This window comes from Typopeltis vanoorti, chromosome 8 (assembly GCF_054136105.1).
Source record: "Typopeltis vanoorti isolate ZY-2024b chromosome 8, IOZ_Tvanoo_1.0, whole genome shotgun sequence".
NCBI lineage: Eukaryota > Metazoa > Arthropoda > Arachnida > Uropygi > Thelyphonidae > Typopeltis > Typopeltis vanoorti.
In genome coordinates, this window is record NC_143556.1 from 12,769,674 (window position 1) to 12,789,672 (window position 19,999).

General features: G+C 36.5%; 1 protein-coding gene across 1 annotated transcript in view; it reads right to left on the bottom strand.

The window, feature by feature from the left end:
• The window catches only part of crb (cell polarity complex component crumbs), a 439,435-nt gene that overhangs the window by 307,371 nt on the left and 112,065 nt on the right, over window positions 1-19,999 (bottom strand). The window contains exon 5 of the mRNA XM_090397137.1: window positions 793-909. Coding sequence (XP_090253263.1) covers window positions 793-909 — 117 coding nt within the window. The remainder of the gene's footprint in view (window positions 1-792; window positions 910-19,999) is intronic.

Sequence of the window (19,999 nt, forward strand, 5' to 3'; positions counted from 1 at the left end):
TTTGTGCTCTGAAGATGCTGGTTATAATACCAGCGAAATATCAGCATCAAGTCAATAAATTATTTACTTAGTTTCTGTGTTCTATTATACCGTTAAAATAATAAACAACATGTTCGACGAACACATAAGTCTGTCCATACGTCTTAAGTAGTACATTAAAATTAACTAGTTGTCTTACTTTTTTGTCTAATTTCTCACAAGCAACATTTCATATCACTTCCCTTACCTTTGATAATATCCAGATCTCCAAACACAATCAGATTTCTTTTCTGAATTAAATTACACTTCCAACTTCTCCTGGTGCAAACACATATTGCATTTTTAGACTCCAAGAAACTTAGTGTTTCTGTTTAAGATTACCCTAATCCTCTCATTTGGGTAATCCCAAATCCTTGAAGGATTATCCAACCCTCAAGGATTTGGGCCTAGATTGGCCTGTTTAGGCCTTAGAAGTCATTGTTGAATCTCTTTAGAGAACGTCCTGGTTTTCTTTTTCCTAATGGTTTGTAATTTAGTACTTGTTTTGGTAATCATTCTGTTTTCATTCTTTCAATGTATTTCATCCATTTATGTTTATATTTGTCCAACCATACAACCTGCTCACCCATCTGGGGCCACCAAAACCTCTCTAAGATCTCAATGCTACACAGAAGAGGATAAATCTGATTAATAAGGATAAAAAGATTTACCAGTATCATACTAAATTCAGTAAAACATATATATTTAAATAAGTTAATTACCTGTAATCATCATTTTGCTTTCAATATTTAAAAATTTTCTTTTAAACATTACCTGTTCCAGTACAGTCACAAGAATAAGAATTGATTTCATCAGTGCAGGACCCATTATTCTGACATGGTGTTGACTGGCATTCATCTATATTAAGTTCACAATTGGCACCAGCAAATCCTAATTTAAATATGAAATCAAATATAGGTACTATGAATGAATAAATGAAAGACATTCTTTTATTTAACAATCTCTAACATTGTGCATGGATGTTGAACATGCTTTAAAAAAAATTTATAGGTGAAAAGCATACAGATTCTAAAAAATATATACATATAGGTAAGAAGTACTGTCTTCTCACCCCTATAGATTTTTTGTCATTTCTGTTGGAAGCTGAGATAATAGAGGCAATGTGTTTTGCTGGGAAAGGTTAAAGATGCAAGTCAGTTCAATTAGAGAAATATGATCTTCACAGAAGATCTAAGTATTATCAAAGGTAAAGTGAAGTGAGAACCTATGAGAAATAACAGAACTGTGTGTTGGTAAAGTGAACTTCACCAAGTTGTCCTTACCCAATTGAAGAATGGAATGGAGATTAATGTTTAAGATAGTAAGTTATAAAAGGACAATCTTGAAACCTGGATCATAAGGAATTGGCCTGCTGTGGTTTACTAGTGCATGGATAACAAAAGTAATACTGCACCAATACAAAGGTTAAAGCAGTAAACAAGGTAACAGCTACTTAAATAACTTATATCTAGGAAAAAAACTGGTATTTAATGCAGTGCATAAACAGGTGTAGAAACTGTATAAAAACACCTATAAAACAAGCGTAAAAAAATTATATAAAAAACAGTATAAAAACAGGTAGAAAAAAAATTGGATCTATATACAATATGTACAGTCTATAATAAAACATAATTTATAATGATTAAAATAGTGACTGTGCTCATTAATGTGCAATGAAGACAATCGATTAGGATTTGTCTTAAAGATGAAATTACTCTACAAAACCACATAGGCATGTAATCACCACTCAATGGGAAGGAGTGTGTAAGATGACTATGACCTATATGGAGGTAAATAAATAAATAAGACTTCCTCTTTGTGGTCCTTACATAGACTAGACTGGCATAATTTGATTCAGGATTCATCTGATAAAGCTGCTTGTTATCTCTCTATTCCATAATGCTTGCCACAGGGATAAAAGTTTAGTCTTATAATCTGCCTGTAATAAAGTGTGTTATGGGGGGGTAGAAGATGATATCTTGAGAAACAAGCTAACCTAGCTAAAGTACCCACAGCCTCATTTTCCTTAATGAGCAATCTATTGGGAACTAACAGAAGCATATGTCCAAATGTTGTCTCTTTAACTGAGAGATTGGAGATGAAAATGAGAAAGTACTGGATGTGTTTTTGAAGTGTTCTAAACTTCTTACTGCCTACACTGATCTATATAAGAGGGCTGTTCAATAAGTAATAAGACTAATTTTACTGTCATGAAACCACTCATCACAATATTAATTTCTGTGGAATAAAGAAATGTTGCTGTCTGTATTAACAAAAGAGGCTGACAGATGGCGTATACGGGCTGATGTGCCAGAGTGTCACGTGACTAAACGCAAGCTTGTTTCTGTGCACCTACGTGCCATGACCAGTCATCGAAATGGAAGCGTCCTTGGAACAGCGTTATGCGATTAAATGTTGTGTGCGTTTGCAAAAATCAGCATCAGACACTTTTAACATGATACGCGAAGCTTTCCACGATGAAGCAATGTCGAGGGCAAGTGTTTTTCGCTGGCATAAAACTTTTAAGGAAGGAAGGCAAAATGTGGAGGATCTTGAACGTGAGGGAAGACCTTCAACGTCCATCACAGAGACAATGATCAACACAGCAGCGATTATCATCAAGGAGGATCACAGAATTACAGTACGCCAGCTGCATGTTGTCTTGAATATTTCTGTGGGAAGTGTTCACTCAATCATGGCTGAACATTTGGGACTGAAACGTGTTTGCGCCTGATGGATTCCCAAAATCTTGACACCGGAGCAAATGCAGCATCGAGTGGATGTGTGCACAGAATGGAAAGAAAGACTGGAACAAGAAGGCGACAACTTCTTAAAACGCATCATTACAGCAGATGAAGTTATATCACTATGACCCTACAATGAAACAACAAAGCAGTGAATGGAAGCATCCGTCTTCGCCTACCCCCAAGAAAGCAAAAACTGTAAAATCAGCTGGTAAAGTTATGACCATAATGTTTTTCGACTACGAAGGCATTGTTTACCAACACGCTGTAGAACCTGGAAATACTGTAAACGGCTCATACTATGCAGATGTTTTATGGACAATGGTACAGCACGTCAAAAGGAAGCGTCCATTGCTGGTGGTGTAGTGGACATTTTGCAGAAGAACAACATAGATATCCTATCACACCCTCCATACAGTCCTGATCTCGCACCATGTGATTTCTGGCTGTTTCCAGTCAAGAAACCACTAAGAGGCCGCCATTTCGAAAGCAACGAGGCATGTGTAAAAGCGGCAGAGGCGGTTTTGAAAGAACTTTCAAAAAACAGACTTTCACATGTGTTTAAGAAGTGGATGCAACGTTGGGACAAATGCATCGCGTCTCACGGTAGTTACTTCGAAAAAGACCATGTAAATGATGACAATTAAAGGTAATCTGTTTTCTGTATAAATATAGTCTTATAACTTATTGAACAGCCTCCGTAGATAATGCACCTCTTGGTAGAATTACAATTTACAGTAATTTAATGTAAGCTCTATGGCATGCAGCTCAGTGGTAAACTGCTATATTCTAATGGGATCTTGAGTAGATGTTATGATGTCTGGGAAGACAGCCGAAGACCCAACCAGAGCCTCTGATTTTAAACCATTTGTATAGACAGGAACAACACCAGAGTATTCTGTTCTGTGAACTTGAAATAGCTGCATGGTGGAATGCATGAATACTATGGTTATCATCTGTATAGTTATCTACCCATATTTGGAGGTTCTATGGATGTTTTTGTTTGCAAACCACAAAGATGCATGTCTCATGAATGTTGTTCAAAATCTCCCAGTGAGGACAAAAAACAACCATATGGGATGGTCTGACAGGAATTTTATTTTGCTTGTGCAGTGATAAAAATCAGGCTACAAATCATAGGCCAATGTTTGTGTCTGGAGTTAAGATAAAGCATACTACTACTAGCAAGACTTTCATACTAAAACAAGGTGATGCATACAGTGGAATACTTGGATTTTTCAAGGGCCTTTGATAGACTGCCACACAATAAGCATGTAACTAAATTAAAATGGAAGGGAATACATAAGAAACTAGAGAGTTGGATAGCTGACTAGCTGCCAGATTTGTAACAGATGGCTGCATATGGGGGGGGAGGGGGAACAGCACTTTGAACCTTTTTGAACTTTTGCACTTAATTCTAAAATACAGTCTCGAGAACTCGGTTCCAACTGTATTGTAATACTACTGTGAATTTTCCTCACAATGGTGTAAGTGTTGCTAGTTGTGAGAGGAGTTTTTCTAAATAAAATTGATTAAGAATTACCTACATTACTATGAAATAGACTTTGCCAATGTCATCAACGATTTTGCTAACAGAAAACAAGAAAAATAACATTTTAGAATGTTGAAATTAACCAAAATTTAATCAAAAATAAACATAGTGTTTTAATTTATTTCCCTATACGTTGTTTTGACTTTTTTTTATGTGTATTGAGAGGGGTGGCAAAAGCTCTAGTTACACCACAGGGGAGGATATCGCAAAACAGGAAAGTCACTAGAGTGCTGCAAGGGTCTGTTTGCAGATCATTGTTTAATTTGTACTTAATGATACTGGGACAAGCTTAACTGGAGATGTGCAGCTGTTTGCAGATGATGAATAGTTGGGAAGAACCATGAGGAGCAAAGAAGATGCTGTGTCCTTAGAGAAAGTTTTTAATAGATTTTATGAGTGGAGCCATCAGCTTAATGTTGCAAAGTGTAAAGACTTAAAATTTGGTAGTTGTGAGACTGATGAAATTGATGGAGAAATTTTGAAAGATGAAAGATCTACGAAATAATTGGGACAGAGATTTGAAGTTTAGGGGTCAATTGCTAATACTGTGAGAACATCAAAATGAATACATAGATATATATCTATGTATTAATGTGCACAGATCTTGTCTCCTAGTTTTCAAGTGGATGCAGATATCTTCATATATATTTAGAGAGTCCAAGAAGGTTCACTAAGTCTGTGTTGGGTCTATGGGATATGAAGATAGATTGAAAGAGTGCAATTTGCAGAGCCTTGTGAACAGAAGAAGGAAAAGGGATATGACTGAAAAATTAAGTTGGTGAGGGGTTAATTAATGTGATGGGTATTTTTCACAGAGAAGAAAGAGACAAAGGTAGAACAAGAGACCATTCCAGGAAGCTGTATAAGGTTTAAGGCACAGTTTCACGATCGTTTTGCATCAGTGTGTAGACCTTCTGTGATGAAGCTTTTGACTCCTTGGAGGTCTGATGTTAATAATAACACAGACACTGCTGGCATCAAAGTGACAAAGGTGGTTCGTTTGAATTGACATAAAGACAAGTAGGATTCAGTGAAGTTGGAAATGCTGTAGTTGCAATTGTTATTGTAGTGTACTGTCTCTAATAAAGGTGTAGACTTCATGCCCAGTCAAGTTTTGATTTGGTAAGTGACTCTTTGCACACTGATGCAAAACAATTTGATAGCAATGAACATCTGTTAGCACTTCAAGAGGTGGAAGCCAGGGTGCAAAGAGTGTTCACTGCTGTCAGCACTTTTCACACAACAGGCATATACGCAGGAACACTAAGTTTTTTTTTTTTGTCAAATATAAGCATCATGAATTTGGCTTGTGTTACAATAAAGATTAGTTTCTCCTAGTCTTATTCCTAGATCAGGGCAAATACCACATTTGCTGAAAAAAAAGACACACAAGCAGATTTTTGTGATAAAAATCTGAACTCATTTGTTAGCATCCATTTTGAAAGATGATCAGTGGCTTGCTGATATTTTTTTTATAATCCTCATACTGCACAAATAAAAAATGAAAAGATGGTAAAGTTCAGCTACACAGAGGGCATTATGTACAGCTGGATGACATTGTTTAGATATCATGTTAACTTTGATTTTAAAAATTTTGAATTTTGAAAATTGTGATTTTAAAAAAAGCATGACATTTAAAAATGAACTGTGCCAGATTATCTCCTCTTGGATGTAGGATGAAGAAAGAATGGTTCCCACTGGGACAAGGGAGGTTCAGTTGGATAAAAAGTCCTTGATAAAAGGAGGGAGGTACATCTTAGATCAAAGTTGTGTAGGTGTTTTGATATTCCAAATCTCTGAGCAGTGTCATATGCTTTTTCCATATCACACGAAAACCGATAATAAGTGCTCGTGTTTTAGGAAGACATCTCTAATGGATGTTTCCAGTCCAATCAGATGAATGATATCTGGCAGCTGCTAAATAATATTTGTGTTCTCAAGAAACCATAAAAGAGGAGAGCCGAGTCAGAGCATTTTGTTGATAGTTTACTGGGATTTTCCATTTTTATAAAATGATGGAGTCTAATTGGGTCTGTTAAATCTTGAGTGAAAGGTTTAAATTGTCATAAAACATTTCATTCGGAATTTAACTAGGATACAAATAAATTTTCCTAAAGAAGTACAAATGAAATTGTAAATAACGTATTAGTCTTTTGTTTTGTGAATTCTTCTGTTTTGCTATATTGTTAACTGTCCTATGTATAACTGAAAGGAATCAGATTTTTGTGAGAATTATATTAGAATAGGAAAGGTTAGATCGAAGTTCACATTGAAAAAATCGGCTTAAAGACATAACCCGAGGCACTCACGAGGTCCGAGGTGCACGCGAGACATCCACATGGAGAAGATAGTACCGAGTGCAAGGGACTTAGGTGCCGAGCGGAATCAGTGACATAGGGGGGGAGCAGAAACACGGAGGTATAAGAAGCTTAGTGGCGCAGGCTCGAGGCTCTTTTTTCTCTTCATCTCCCCTTAGCTTTCGGGAACTGGTAGAAGTGACACGAGCGGTCGGGAAGGACGATGGTCAGCGGCAGCTAAGCGACCAGGCAGCGGTCCAGTCCAGGCATATCTACGGTACAGCTAGACAGTCAGCGAGAACCGAAGCTTCTTGCCGAATCACAAGGACCTGTACAAGCAGAGCAGTTTCGCCCACATCGGCAAGAGGGTGATTCATGAACGTAGTCTCTAGAGGGTCATATCCGAAGACAACAGACCATAGAATGAGGTGACAAGCCATGTGCTCACAAATGACTGATTGGGAGAAGATACCGCACAAACCGGATGGTTGGTAATGTAAAATCTTTCTAGTTCCATTGTATTCTGAACTAAGCTGAAGTGCAGAAAGGTGCTGATATATTATGTGATAAGACTTGATAATTAGTAACAGGACTCTAGTGCTAAACCTATCAATAAATTACTGCAACTCTAAAAGTGTATAGTAGTAGAGTTTGACATTGAATTTGAGGTATGCCTTTGTCTGTTAGCCTTAGATGAATGAGATAATCGCTTGCTTAATTGTGTTACATGAGTAGAAGCAGGACAACTTAAATTTGATTTTGTCTCATAATGTGATGTATTGATTGTAGTTCTATTTTGTCTAGTTAATGATTGTTACATGCAAGTGCAATTCAGTTTAGTTAAGTGAACTTTTGATAAATGTATATTGAGCAAAAGAATGAATAAATATTCATGTTTTCTTTACCTTATAAAGCTGCCTGATCTTTATAATCAATGCACCACTCACTAAAATCAGTGAGTGGTGCAAATCACTAAAATGGCTGCATGTAGAATAGGTTTGTTAAGGACTTGTAATTGGGATTGCTGTTTGCTAAATTCTAGAATCATAAAATATTCTGTGTGTTAACTCCATGACAAGGAAATTTCTCTTGTATAACAAATAAGATGGCGCAGCATTATCAAACAAATTTTTCTTAATTCTGAAAGGGAGTTAATTCCAAATTTTGCATTCAAAGAGGATTGACTCTAGCCTGAGGCAGACTCTTTGTTTGCTGAGCTTTGCACTCATAACCAACTGAAGGAACGGCCACTGAAGGGATAGGATTTAGCTAAGGCAGATTATAGTAGCAGAGGGGGTCAAGGATAGATAAATTACTGTGTTTGTAGGTACTTCTAACTATTTTCGAACATGAGTAAGGATAAGGGAGAGGTATTCTAGCATACCTTGAAACACTTAAACGCAAGAAAACAAATAATAATAGTGAAAACTAACAGTCATCATCATTGTACCATCAGGAATTTTATTTTCTCACTACAAGCCAGGCCAGTTAAATACATGATTGATCAAAATAGTGTCACCATGGCTTGACTTACTGTTGAATTGTAATGTAACTTGTTTCTATACCTATACTACAGACGACCTTAATATGTAGATCAAAAAGTCAGGAAATTATTCTTAACACAGTAGTAATCTCCATAATTTTATCAAAATGAATGCTGATCACCATGCAACATTAAAAGAAATTCCTGCCTTACATTTTTTGGAAAAAATGTAAGGCAGGAAAACACAAATTCTGTTCTAAATTAAGGGGATAAAAACCCCTTATTATTTTACAGTCAGTATGCGAAACTCTAAGATCGAAAACTACGATCTAAGAGTTTCATGCCGAAGAACTATCGGCAAATCCAAGCATAAGTGACCACCTGGTAGTACAATACCGAGGCAACTTGCAAGGATAGTGAGGGAGCTTGTTTCACCTTTGCTTCGACTTGCCTTGGCGTTGTACTACCAGGTGGTCACTTACACTTGGATTCGCCGATAGTTCTTTGGCATGAAACGCTTAGATCGTAGTTTTCAATCTTAGAGTTGAGCATAATGGCTGTAAAATAATAAGGGATTTTTATCCCCTTAATTTAATTAACTTTGCCAGAAAAAATAGCCGTTTGGTTTTCATCTTAGTTATAATATATGGGCACACCTTTCTGTCATTTGTATAGTAAGTTCTTTTCACTTAAACTTTGATATTATTCAGGTCTACCTACTCACTGATGAGACCGGTCTGGGTAGTGACCTCTCCTCATAATGTAATGGCAGTATTACATCTCCTAGGAGCTGTGTTTTTACATTATGAGAAAATATCAACGATAGTGAGGAAGCTTGCTCCACCTTTGCTTCGAGTTGCCTTGGTGCTGTACTACCAGGTGGTCACTTATGCTTGGATTCGCCGATAGTTCTTCGGCATGAAACTCTTAGATCGTAGTTTTCGATCTTAGAGTTTTGCATACTGGTTGTAAAATAATAAGGGATTTTTATCCCCTTAATTTAATTAACTTTGCCAGAAAAAATAGCCGTTTGGCTTTTCAACAAATTCTGTTCTCTTTAAGGGACTACAACAGGCCATTTGATAAACAAGAAACGAAAGCTGCTTTGCTTAAATGTTGCCCAACAAGTTCTTAGAGAAAATTTTGCTGAACATGTAGAGCAGTTAATCCATAGCATACAGTGAAAGGTGCTTAATCACTTCATAATAGATGTTATCTGGTGCAAAAGTAGTTGGGCAACATTTAAGCAAAGCAGCTTTCATTTCTTGTTTATCAAATAGCCTGGTGCAGTCCCTCAAAGAGAACAGAATTTGTGTTTTCCTGCCTTACATTTTTTGGAAAAAACTCCAGGGGGGATACAATGATGATGCTGATGTTTTTTTGCAAAAATTCCCTGAGCATGCTGGCAACTGATGCTGGTCAGAACTGTGCATCCATTATGTTCAGGTGATGTAGAGTGAGAGGGTAGTACATCAGCCCTTTTCCAAATTCCCTAGATTTTATCTCAGATCTCTGTGATGTTGGTTGATCTGATTACAGAGGATGTGTATTGGATCCAGGGCTCTGATGAACCTTGCTCAGGATTGAGCATGTCTAAAAGCAATGAGGTTGGTTATTGTTGTGGGATATTTGCAGAAGATACTCCAGGCTTTGTTCTAAGCTTCCTTGAATGCCATGCAATCAGCATTCTACCACAGTTCAGTGAAAACTGGAAGTGGACTAGATGTTTAAGGTACCGAAGTTGTGGCAGCGTATGTAATACACTCTGTCACATGATTCAGTGTGTTGCTGATAGGAGATGAACTGGTTGTTGCAGAATCAAATTCTGCTAATGATGCGTAACATTTTGTGATACAGGTGATGCAATACATGGATGCCCATGCAGAAAGATAGCTATCACAGGGAAATTATCACTCTCATAAAGGTGGTTATCCATTTCCCACTTAAACAGTAGGAAGAGGGGATGGTAAGCAGAAAGTCCATGACAGTGAATATTTGGATAGGCATATGGAAGGTAATGTTTCCTGTGTTTAAGAGAAAGAGAGAGAGAGAGATTATTCTTGAGTATATGCTCTACAACCCCCCCCCCCCAACCCCGATGTTAATAGAGCATTATTGACACAAACTGTTCTGAGGTTATCTGAATTTATCACTCTGTGAGATATCTGAACTAGGAGGTAAGTAAATGCAGCATATTATGATAAGATATCCAACTGAGAGGCGGATGGCAACTACCTCTATGTTTGTGTTGAGTGAGACTTGGTGGAAAAAGGTATGGCTGTTCACAAGGATGATTGCTTCTCTGTGGATAGGTTTATCCGCATGTCTTTGCAGATGATGGTAACACTGTATATTGCAGGATCATCATTGGACTGGGGATATATATGTCTTTAATTTCTTACAAAAGGCACACCTTTGTGAGAAATCAAAAAACTTGCCTGCTATTTGAGAAGGCAAATTTTCTGCATTTGCTCTTTTTTTCACCTGAGTCTAAAGAATTTGCTCATTGTTTTTCACAGAGATGTTGCAAACTGCAGTAAAGATCAAATGTAAAACTGGGATATGGTGAATACTATATGGATAATAGTAGTAGTGGGGGTTTGGGGCAGAGTGGGGAATGAAAGTAATCATTTGAGTAAGAATCATTTCCACTATTCAGTTAGGGCAAGTGTTAAGATCAGGCAAGTGAAAAAACAGTATTCAGAACCAGAAATAGAGTGTAGAAATCACAGAGATAATTCAAATTATCATAGAAACCACAGAGATAATCCCAATTATCATAGAAATCACTGAGGTAATCCTGTGAGATAATCCCTCACAGAGATCCACCAGCAATTATTGGCCAGCAATATGGATTATGTAACTCTCAATCCACAGCTAATATTCTAGCTTTCACTACCACCTCTGAACACAAATATTATGGAAAGATTTGGAGAATCTCACTTGGTTGCTCTTAACATTTCTAGAGCATTTAATTGGATCTGACATGGCCTATGTGTAACACACAGCCTTAACATCCTATGGCCTGCTTCTACTTTATTGCAACTGGGTCATCAGCTTCCTCTGTGGTGGCTCACAATGTATTGTCATAGATGGTTTCCACTACTCAGATTTCCCCACTAATGCAATAGTATCCTAGGGCTCTTGTGCCCTGTCCCATTTCTTTCTTCTGTATATAAATGATCTCCTCTTAATGACTTCAAATTCTTTCACAATTTTGCTGATGTGAGCACGTTCCATCGTGCTTCCTCATTTGACAAACCTTGAAGTGCCCAATCATTAGAAGCCTCAAGATCTTCCAAAACCAATGTTCTGAACTCTGGTCTCCTTACTATTGTTCAGTGGCATAAGGATAACCTTATAAACTTCAATGCTGCCAAAACAATCTTGTCCAATTTCTTGCAAGAAAGCTCTTACATTACTTCTCCTTACTTCTGATAATATCCAGATCTCTAGCCTTTCTTGGCACAAACCATCTCAGCCATAATTCTTCAGCCTCCATAAAACTTAGTTTACTTTTTGATTCAAGACACTACTTCTTGAATGTACTACTTCTAACCCATACAAATCCAATGAACTACTGCTCTCTTGGATGAATTCAAAACATCTTTAGGATTAGTTGGATTATTGGATTATCTTCTGAAAATGCTATACAGAAGATAATCCAATTTATCAATGATCCACTCAGAGATTCGCTGCAGTCACTATCTCACTGGCATTAATTTTTCCCTATATCTTTTGCTAGATGTTCATGGACAATGTTCTGCAGAACTGGCACCATCCTTTCTCTTTCTCCTTTTAAGACTGTAATAAGAAGAGCAACCATCAATCAACATCTCTCACTCTGTCTTTCCCAAAGACTACAACCTTCAGCTGTTTAAGAAACATGTCAGCAGATTCTTTCTTTTTATCCTTTAACCCATATAGCACTAATGTGCTACAGGTATAGTGACCATTTGTGCATGGGTATGATATTTAAAAAAAAAAAAAAGCTGTATCATTGTATTGACAAAGAACATGAAGATGAAATGGCAAGTCAAAGGATGAGCTGAAAAAACAGAAACATGGACATCATTATGTTGTCTATGTCACCAAGACAGCTGACATCCACAGATATTTGGGAAAGGTATGGTACAGAAAAGGACCAGAGTTGGGAAAACGATGGAGATTATCTAGCATTCTAGTTGTTAGAGAGAACTAACTTTTGTGTCAGATCATTACAAACATCAAATACTTAGACATCCTTCTTTCAGATTGATCTGTAAAGTTAGAGAAGGAAACCACCTTGAATCATGAATACTAAAATGTCTCCAAGAAAAGATTATCTAATTGTTTGGATTATTATTGAAGACTAATCTTCAGAGAGAGAGAGAGATATAATCAAAGAGCTCAGAGTGGTTATTGGAATTAAGAGAGCAACAAAGGTAGCAAATTAAAGCAACAGTGTGGTAAAGAAAATTTTGAGCAAGAGCAGGTGATAAAGAGGAAATTCAAGGTACAGCAATCTCTAGCATGAATTCATTATCAGCTCTGACAAATGCACATGTTGTTTGTAGGGTTTTTATAATACCCATTTTTGTGATGAATGGAAGTGGGACTTTGCATGAAAGTATCTCCCAATGTGTGCTGGTTTTCCACAGACTGAAGTAAGTTTATCATGTTCGAAGACCTACAGAAGAATGTCTAAAAAGGCAGAGACTTGTTATTTTCTAATTCAATAGTGGAGATGAATGTGGCTAAAATGAACATCCGAGTCTTGTTGTTTTGCAGACTGAATCATATGATGAATGCATCATCACACATAACGCAGCCAAAGTTTGGGTCATAACTTGTAATTCCCCAAGACTTGTTTTTCAAACAATTCCATAAATAGGTTAGCCAAAAGTAGAGAAAGTGGTGAGCCTATTGCTAAACCTTCTTTCTGTTCATAAAATGTCTTGGAATTAGAAGGTGCTATTGATGTCACAGAAACAGTGGAAACAGTTCTTGTAGTAGTCATATAATTCCTGTTTGACATAGACTGGTGAACAGGATGTTGATGGCCAGACCTGCTAGAAGGGCAGACAGGTCTATTACAAAATCCTGTTTTGTTTTTGTTTGTTGTGTTTCTTGTGTGGATGTCTGTTGATCTTGCCTATAAGTGTGACTATCAGCTGTGCAGATATTTAGGGAGAAGAAATAGACAATATCTGACATCTGCTATAGCTTGCAGTGGTATGTCTTGTTTGTGTATCTTAGAAGCTCCATACATTTTGGGAACTAGAGGATTTCTAGATGCAAGGCCTTACTTAATATCCTCAGGCCAGTTGCAAAGGTCTTCAAGTTGTTGGTCATGTTGTGGGAGTGCTAATGGAGTCACATTGATTGAAGCTATCTCTCTCCACAGTCACCATTGTGTGACTGTGGTAAAAGATGGCTTCAAAGGTGTTTAAAGAAGCATCATGGAATTTCTATTCATAAAGTTTGTGGTGAAAAACATTCTACAAACCACAAAGGAGTTATTGAATATGTGGAGCAATTTGGTAAACATATCTGATGAACACTCAGCCCCTAGCAAGTGTATGATGCAGATAAAACTATTTATATTGTCAATGCACACTGCAAAGTATATTAACAGCAAAAGACAAAGAAAGGCTCATGGGATTCAGTCAACCTAAGAATAGAGTTACTTTCCTAGTGTGCTCAAATGCAATAGACAGGTACAGGTGCAAAGCCTCTGATGATAGAAAACAATGGAATGCCATATGGCCTTGAAAGGCATTAAAATTTACCTTAACATACAATGAAAAAAAAAGGCTTGATTACCACCAAGATTATATTATAATGGTTCAAAAGTCTCCTTAGCTCAATAAGTATAGATGAAACGAAGCCCTTTAGTCAGAAAGACCTGGGTTCAATCCCCCGTCTATGACACGAAGAATCTTTATCTGATTTTTTTCGATTAAAGGTGAGTTAGCCAGTATCATATGGAGGTAGAGGGTTTTTTCACCTGGTTACCTTGTACTAATAAATAAATGGTTCAAAAAACCTGAAGCTGCACATCTATAGGTCTACCAGAAGATTGCAAAAATCTTCTCATTCTTGAGAACTGTTCACTCGCACCAGAGCTGAACTTGTATATACAAAAGACAATTGTGCATTCCTTACCAACTCCAGGACCAAGGAATATTATGCTGTGTGAAGGCCTAGTATGCTTGCAAGCCTGTAGAGACATTTATTAAAGAATGAATTTAACATGAAAGAAGTGTTTTGTTCCTTGCTAGTGAATGGGAGTGGCACAAGTGTCAACACTAAAGAAATGCTGGCATAAGTTGTGGCCTATCTTGACATTTGATAATTCCCCTAATGAAAATGTTGGCAATAATTTTACAGGATTTAACATACCAAATGAAAGGAGAAAGAAATTTGTTCTCGAGTTTCTCGAGTATGCAAAAAGTGTTATGGAACCTGCTTCCAAGGGTACAGTAAGTAGGCTTAGTGCAGAAAATATGGAAAATAGATGAACAATAATGAAGAAATGCCTGTTGTTTAATACTACACTGGCTCTGAAGTTCTGAATCTGGATAAAAACGTCAAAGAATTGCACTGCATCATTTATGCTAATACATTTCATCACTTAAATTACATTTAATTTATCTAGGTCCAGGTGCTTTATAGACATGGGAGAATTATAATTAGTGGATGAGGGATGTACTGGTGAATTATTATTACATGAACTCGGTTGGTCTGGCAAAGCTCTGGAAACCAAGGGTGCCAGAAAATCACTGGTATACCTGTATATCATATATAAATGAATAAACATAAAGATAATAATTTATTGCAGAGTGTTTTCCCCAAGATCTGAAAATTATTTCTAGGATAAAATTACCGTGACGGTCTAGACTCTAGACCATACAGTCACTTGAACTCGGTGATGGATTTTTGTAGCTATGCTGATTTAAGCGAATTAAAAAGGCACAGAATTTCCTATTCTAGAACTGACAGAATTTGTTTATAAACTACGTGTATATGCAGTATTTAAATAGCTGAAAGAGTAAGCATTGATTCTATGATTATAGAAATATTTAGCATGCAATGTACAAAATATTTTAACAAAGATGTCACCAATTTTAGGCATATCAAATGAAGAGTTTGTGGCTTATGACTTTTGCCAGACTTCTGCGCGCGCGCGCACGCACGCACACGCGCGCACACACACACACACACACACACACAGAATCTGAGACCGGAAACTTGTGCACAAAATTGTTTTCATGCACACCTGGGCAGATAAAAATTGGAAGGACTATTGATCAGGGCATATTTCTTCCTCCTCCATTTGTTGTATTACATTTTTGTTTTTATTGATCTAAGTTTTAAGAGACATCATATAATTTGGCATAGAAAGTTTTTTTCATCTTATGATCTGTTCTTTGTCTTACTCCATTTTCATCTTTATGACTATTACTAGAATTACTATCATCTACGGAGATTCTATCGCACGCAAGGCCCGCCAATATGGCAAATTAAAGCTGAAGATATCAAGAAAACTTAATCATCTCACCTTCTTAAAATGCTGCCGAGATAATAAGGTAATCCCAAATTGTGTGAAATTAAAGCACCATTCCCCCCCAAACAGGCTATACATGTAAATTCTCTTTATTGACTCTCTGCATTTATAATCGCACTAGCTTCACCATACTGCCCAAACAAATTGCCGCTACCCACGTTCTCTTTGCCGATATCAATCAAGCTATCTAAATGTAGAAAGTATTTTTAACTTGGGTATAATTATGTTAACGATACCAAGTAATTTTAAACCTGGTTTTACTCCATTTTTCCCAAGTGAGCAAACAGACAAAATGTCAAGTTTGTGCCTGCAACAGATGCAAGACTAGCTGATCCCACAGGTAGTGCAAGACCAAGGCAACTCGTGGTAAAGGTGGAGCAAGCTCTGATCACTAATCTTAATATTTACCCTTAATGCCAAAACACATCTCCAAGACGGGGATGTATGATGTTTTGTATTAAAGGCAAGGGGCCACTTCCCAGACTGGTTTCGACCTTTATTGAGGTCTCATCAGTGGGAGCCAGGCTAGTAAAACTAGGTTTAAAATTACTTGGTATCTTTAACATAATTATACCCAAGTTAAAAATACTTTCTACATTTAGATCTCCTCCTGAGATTTTTATTTAATAAGGTTAAAACACCTTATGGTAACTTGTTTTGGTAAAATACTTATAAGCTCTGCATTACTAAATCTTGGTATTTCTAGCCTGGCTCCCACTGATGAGACCTCAATAAAGGTCGAAACCGGTCTGGGTAGTGGCCCCTTGCCTTTAATACAAAACATCATACATCCCCGTCTTGGAGATGTGTTTTGGCATTAAGGGTAAATATTAAGATTAGTGATCAGAGCTTGCTCCACCTTTACCACGAGTTGCCTTGGTCTTGCACTACCTGTGGGATCAGCTAGTCTTCCATCTATTGCAGGCGCAAACTTGACATTTTGTCTGTTTGCTCACTTGGGAAAAATGGAGTAAAACCAGGTTTAAAATTACTTGGTATCTTTAACATAATTATACCCAAGTTAAAAATACTTTCTACAATATGGGATTATAAAAACCATATATAACAGAGCAAAAAATAATCTGTTCAGATTACAATGCCCTAACCACTGAACTTAACATGTTCTTACCTAATGGCCACAATCCCCAAAAAATCCAGAAAATATTAAAACCAGGTAAACCACAACCCCCCCCCCTTTCATAACAAAGATTACACTAAATCTATCATCATTCCTTACATCCAGGACAAGTAAACCAAAATCCTAAACAAATATGACCATGACCTGTTACAAACCATATAAGAAATTGGCATCCCTTATCTGCTCCACCAAAGATCAGCCACTTCCCCTAGACCTACCTGGCGTATACCAGGTCCCTTGCAGCTGTAAACTATCCTACTATGGCTAAACAGCTAATATAAAGATATCCAAACACACAAAAACTACATCCAGTTTCACCAATATGGCCATTTTGGGCTTGTGCACCATGCTCGGGTATCCAGAGCATGGTGCACAAGCAGAATACACCCGAGCAGAATACTATGGAAGAAAGCCACTTTACTACGCCACAAAAAATATAAATACGAAAGATTGTTCATGGAATCAGTCTCAGCTCCAAAAAAAACTTCCCAAACCTCAACAAATTTGGGTGTATGAGACTGTCCCAAATTTGGGAAGGTTGCATCATAAGAACATTAGCCCAACAACCAAGACAACCTAATATAGCCCGCTAGGGGGGGGGGGGGTACCTTTAGGACTCCAGGAACGTTAGTTGCTCTCTTCTGCCTCATTTGCTCGTTGCTAGTGCCTGCATGCACATATCATAGTTTTATGTTCCCATGAAGATGGTAATGTAACATTGCTGAAATATAGGAAGTATTAATTAAAGTTTTCTTTTAATTAATATTTAGTATACATTGTAATTTTCTGATGTAATTTAATAGTAACCAATGTATAAGCTTATCTACTAGAATTATTAATTTATGTGTCCTATGGCTAACTCCTCAACCCTTTTAGTTTTCTATTGCTTCCTTTTCCATGGTCCTTCTGGTTTTGTATTGTTTTCCTTTCCTCAGTCCTATAGCTTTCTAAGTTTTTCTTGTTCTGAAGTTTTAATTTCTATATTACTTTTTTCCTTACTGTTTTGAATTCTATTCTACTAAACTTATCTGGATCACTTTTTATTAGTAAATTCTAAATCTTTCTAAAAAAGATTTAGAATTTATTTGGATACTTTTCTTTCATCTTTCTTTTGATAAATTTTACCAGTCTCTCTGGCATTATTTAATAAGGTTTCTGTTATAATTTGTTTATACAAGCATCAACATTAAATTTTTTTTCTCCTATCTTTTTTTTTTTTTAAGAAGATCATCATACCTCTACCCTGCATACAGATATGGTAAATTAATAGTCTTAATTTTAATCAGTTTCCATCTTTCGCATATTTTGTTGATAACAAAAACAATTTTGGATCTTACTAGTCTATGGTCACTACCTGTATTAAAACTATTTATTATATCTGTGTTTTGGACAACATATTTTCTATTAGTTAAAATATTATCTATTTCATTAACACATCTCCATTTGCAATTCTCCATGTCCTTTTCTGATTCTTCCTTTTTTGAAGAAGGTACTTATTATGCAGAATCCTTTGCTTTCAGCAAATTCTATCAGTCTTTCTCGTTTTCATTCCTCTGGCCCACTCCATGTTTTCCATTTGCTACTAGATGGACACTGCTTTCAACTATTTTAGCATTCTTAACAATTAAGAAACTGAAAAATTCTTAACAATTAAGAAATACATGCATTCGTTCATAAAATATATGTATTTCTTCCTCTGTGTAAAATGAGGTAAAACATAAATTTGTGTCTCTACCTTAGAATAAACAAATGTCACTTTTTGTGTCTCTACCTTAGAATAAAAAATACACCACAATTACAGAACAAGTTCTGTAATTGTGGTGTATTTTATTTCTTAGAGATTAATTATTTATTAATAATATATTAAAAGTAATACATAAAAACATGACAGATAACAGTAAAGATAATAAAGGATTAAAAAAAGATATAATTATAATTTATATATTACACCATTTAATAGATAGAATGTTTAGTGGATTTGGGAGACGTGGGAGATAGGAGAGTTCTGACTCTTCGGGTCCAAAGCTATATTCAGAAAATGGATCTGCTGCTGCCTTTCACCAATATAGCAAATTTCATTAAGGTCAGAAGTGTTCAAAACAGAATACAGCTTATAATAAAAATAGTATATTAATAGGCAGTACCTTAATCTTTAAAAAAAAGCATTGGAAGAATGTCCAGAGGGAATCACAATAAATGGAAAGATTGTTAACAACCTACGATATGCAGATGACACCGTGCTAATTGCAGATAACATTATGGATCTCCAAAAACTCATTAACAGAGTATACATAGAAAGCCAAAGAATGGGAATAAATATAAACATCAAGACAAAATACATGATCATCAGCAAACATCCAGCCTCATCAATGAAACTGACACTCAATGGGAAAAATATTGATCAAGTGTCAAGATATAAATATCTTGGTTATTGGCTTAATGAACGGTGGGATCCAGAAATAGATATAAAGACAAGGATTGAAGTTGCACGGCAGTCCTTCATGAAAATGAGAACACTATTCTGCAATAAAGACCTAAACATGGAAGTCAGATGCCGAATGCTGAAATGTTACGTGTGGTCTATTCTGCTCTATGGAGTTGAAACATGGACATTGAAGGTGACAACCATCAAGAAAATCGCAGCCTTTGAGATGTGGCTATACAGAAGAATGCTAAAGATATCATGGACAGAAAAAATTACCAATGAAGAGGTCTTAAAATCCATTGGCAAAGCTAAACATCTTGTACTAATAATCAAGAAATGAAAAACATCATATCTTGGCCACATCATGAGAAACAGCAAATACCAACTTCTACAAACTATTTTGGTAGGAAGAATTGATGGCAAAGGAACTAGAGGAAGAAAAAGAATATCATGGTTTGACAACATCAAGACGTGGACAGGAAAGAGCAGTGCACAACTGCTCAGATTAGCACAAGACCGCAGTTTGTTCGCCAAGATGGTCGCTGACCTTCGATAGAAGATAGCACAATAAGAAGAAGAGGTAGTACCTCCACACAAAGTCTAAATAACTTACTACAGGAAGCTGCTCTGCTCACTGTATTTTTGTCTACAAACTCCATGTGGTCTCCAGCATTTTTCCTGTTTTGTAAGAGGAAATATTAGTTTCTAGCATATAAAAATCCTACCTTCCTCTCAGTTTTCTGCATCAGGTTTGTTGTTTTCTTCAATGTTACATTGTGGCTGGGTTGTTTTC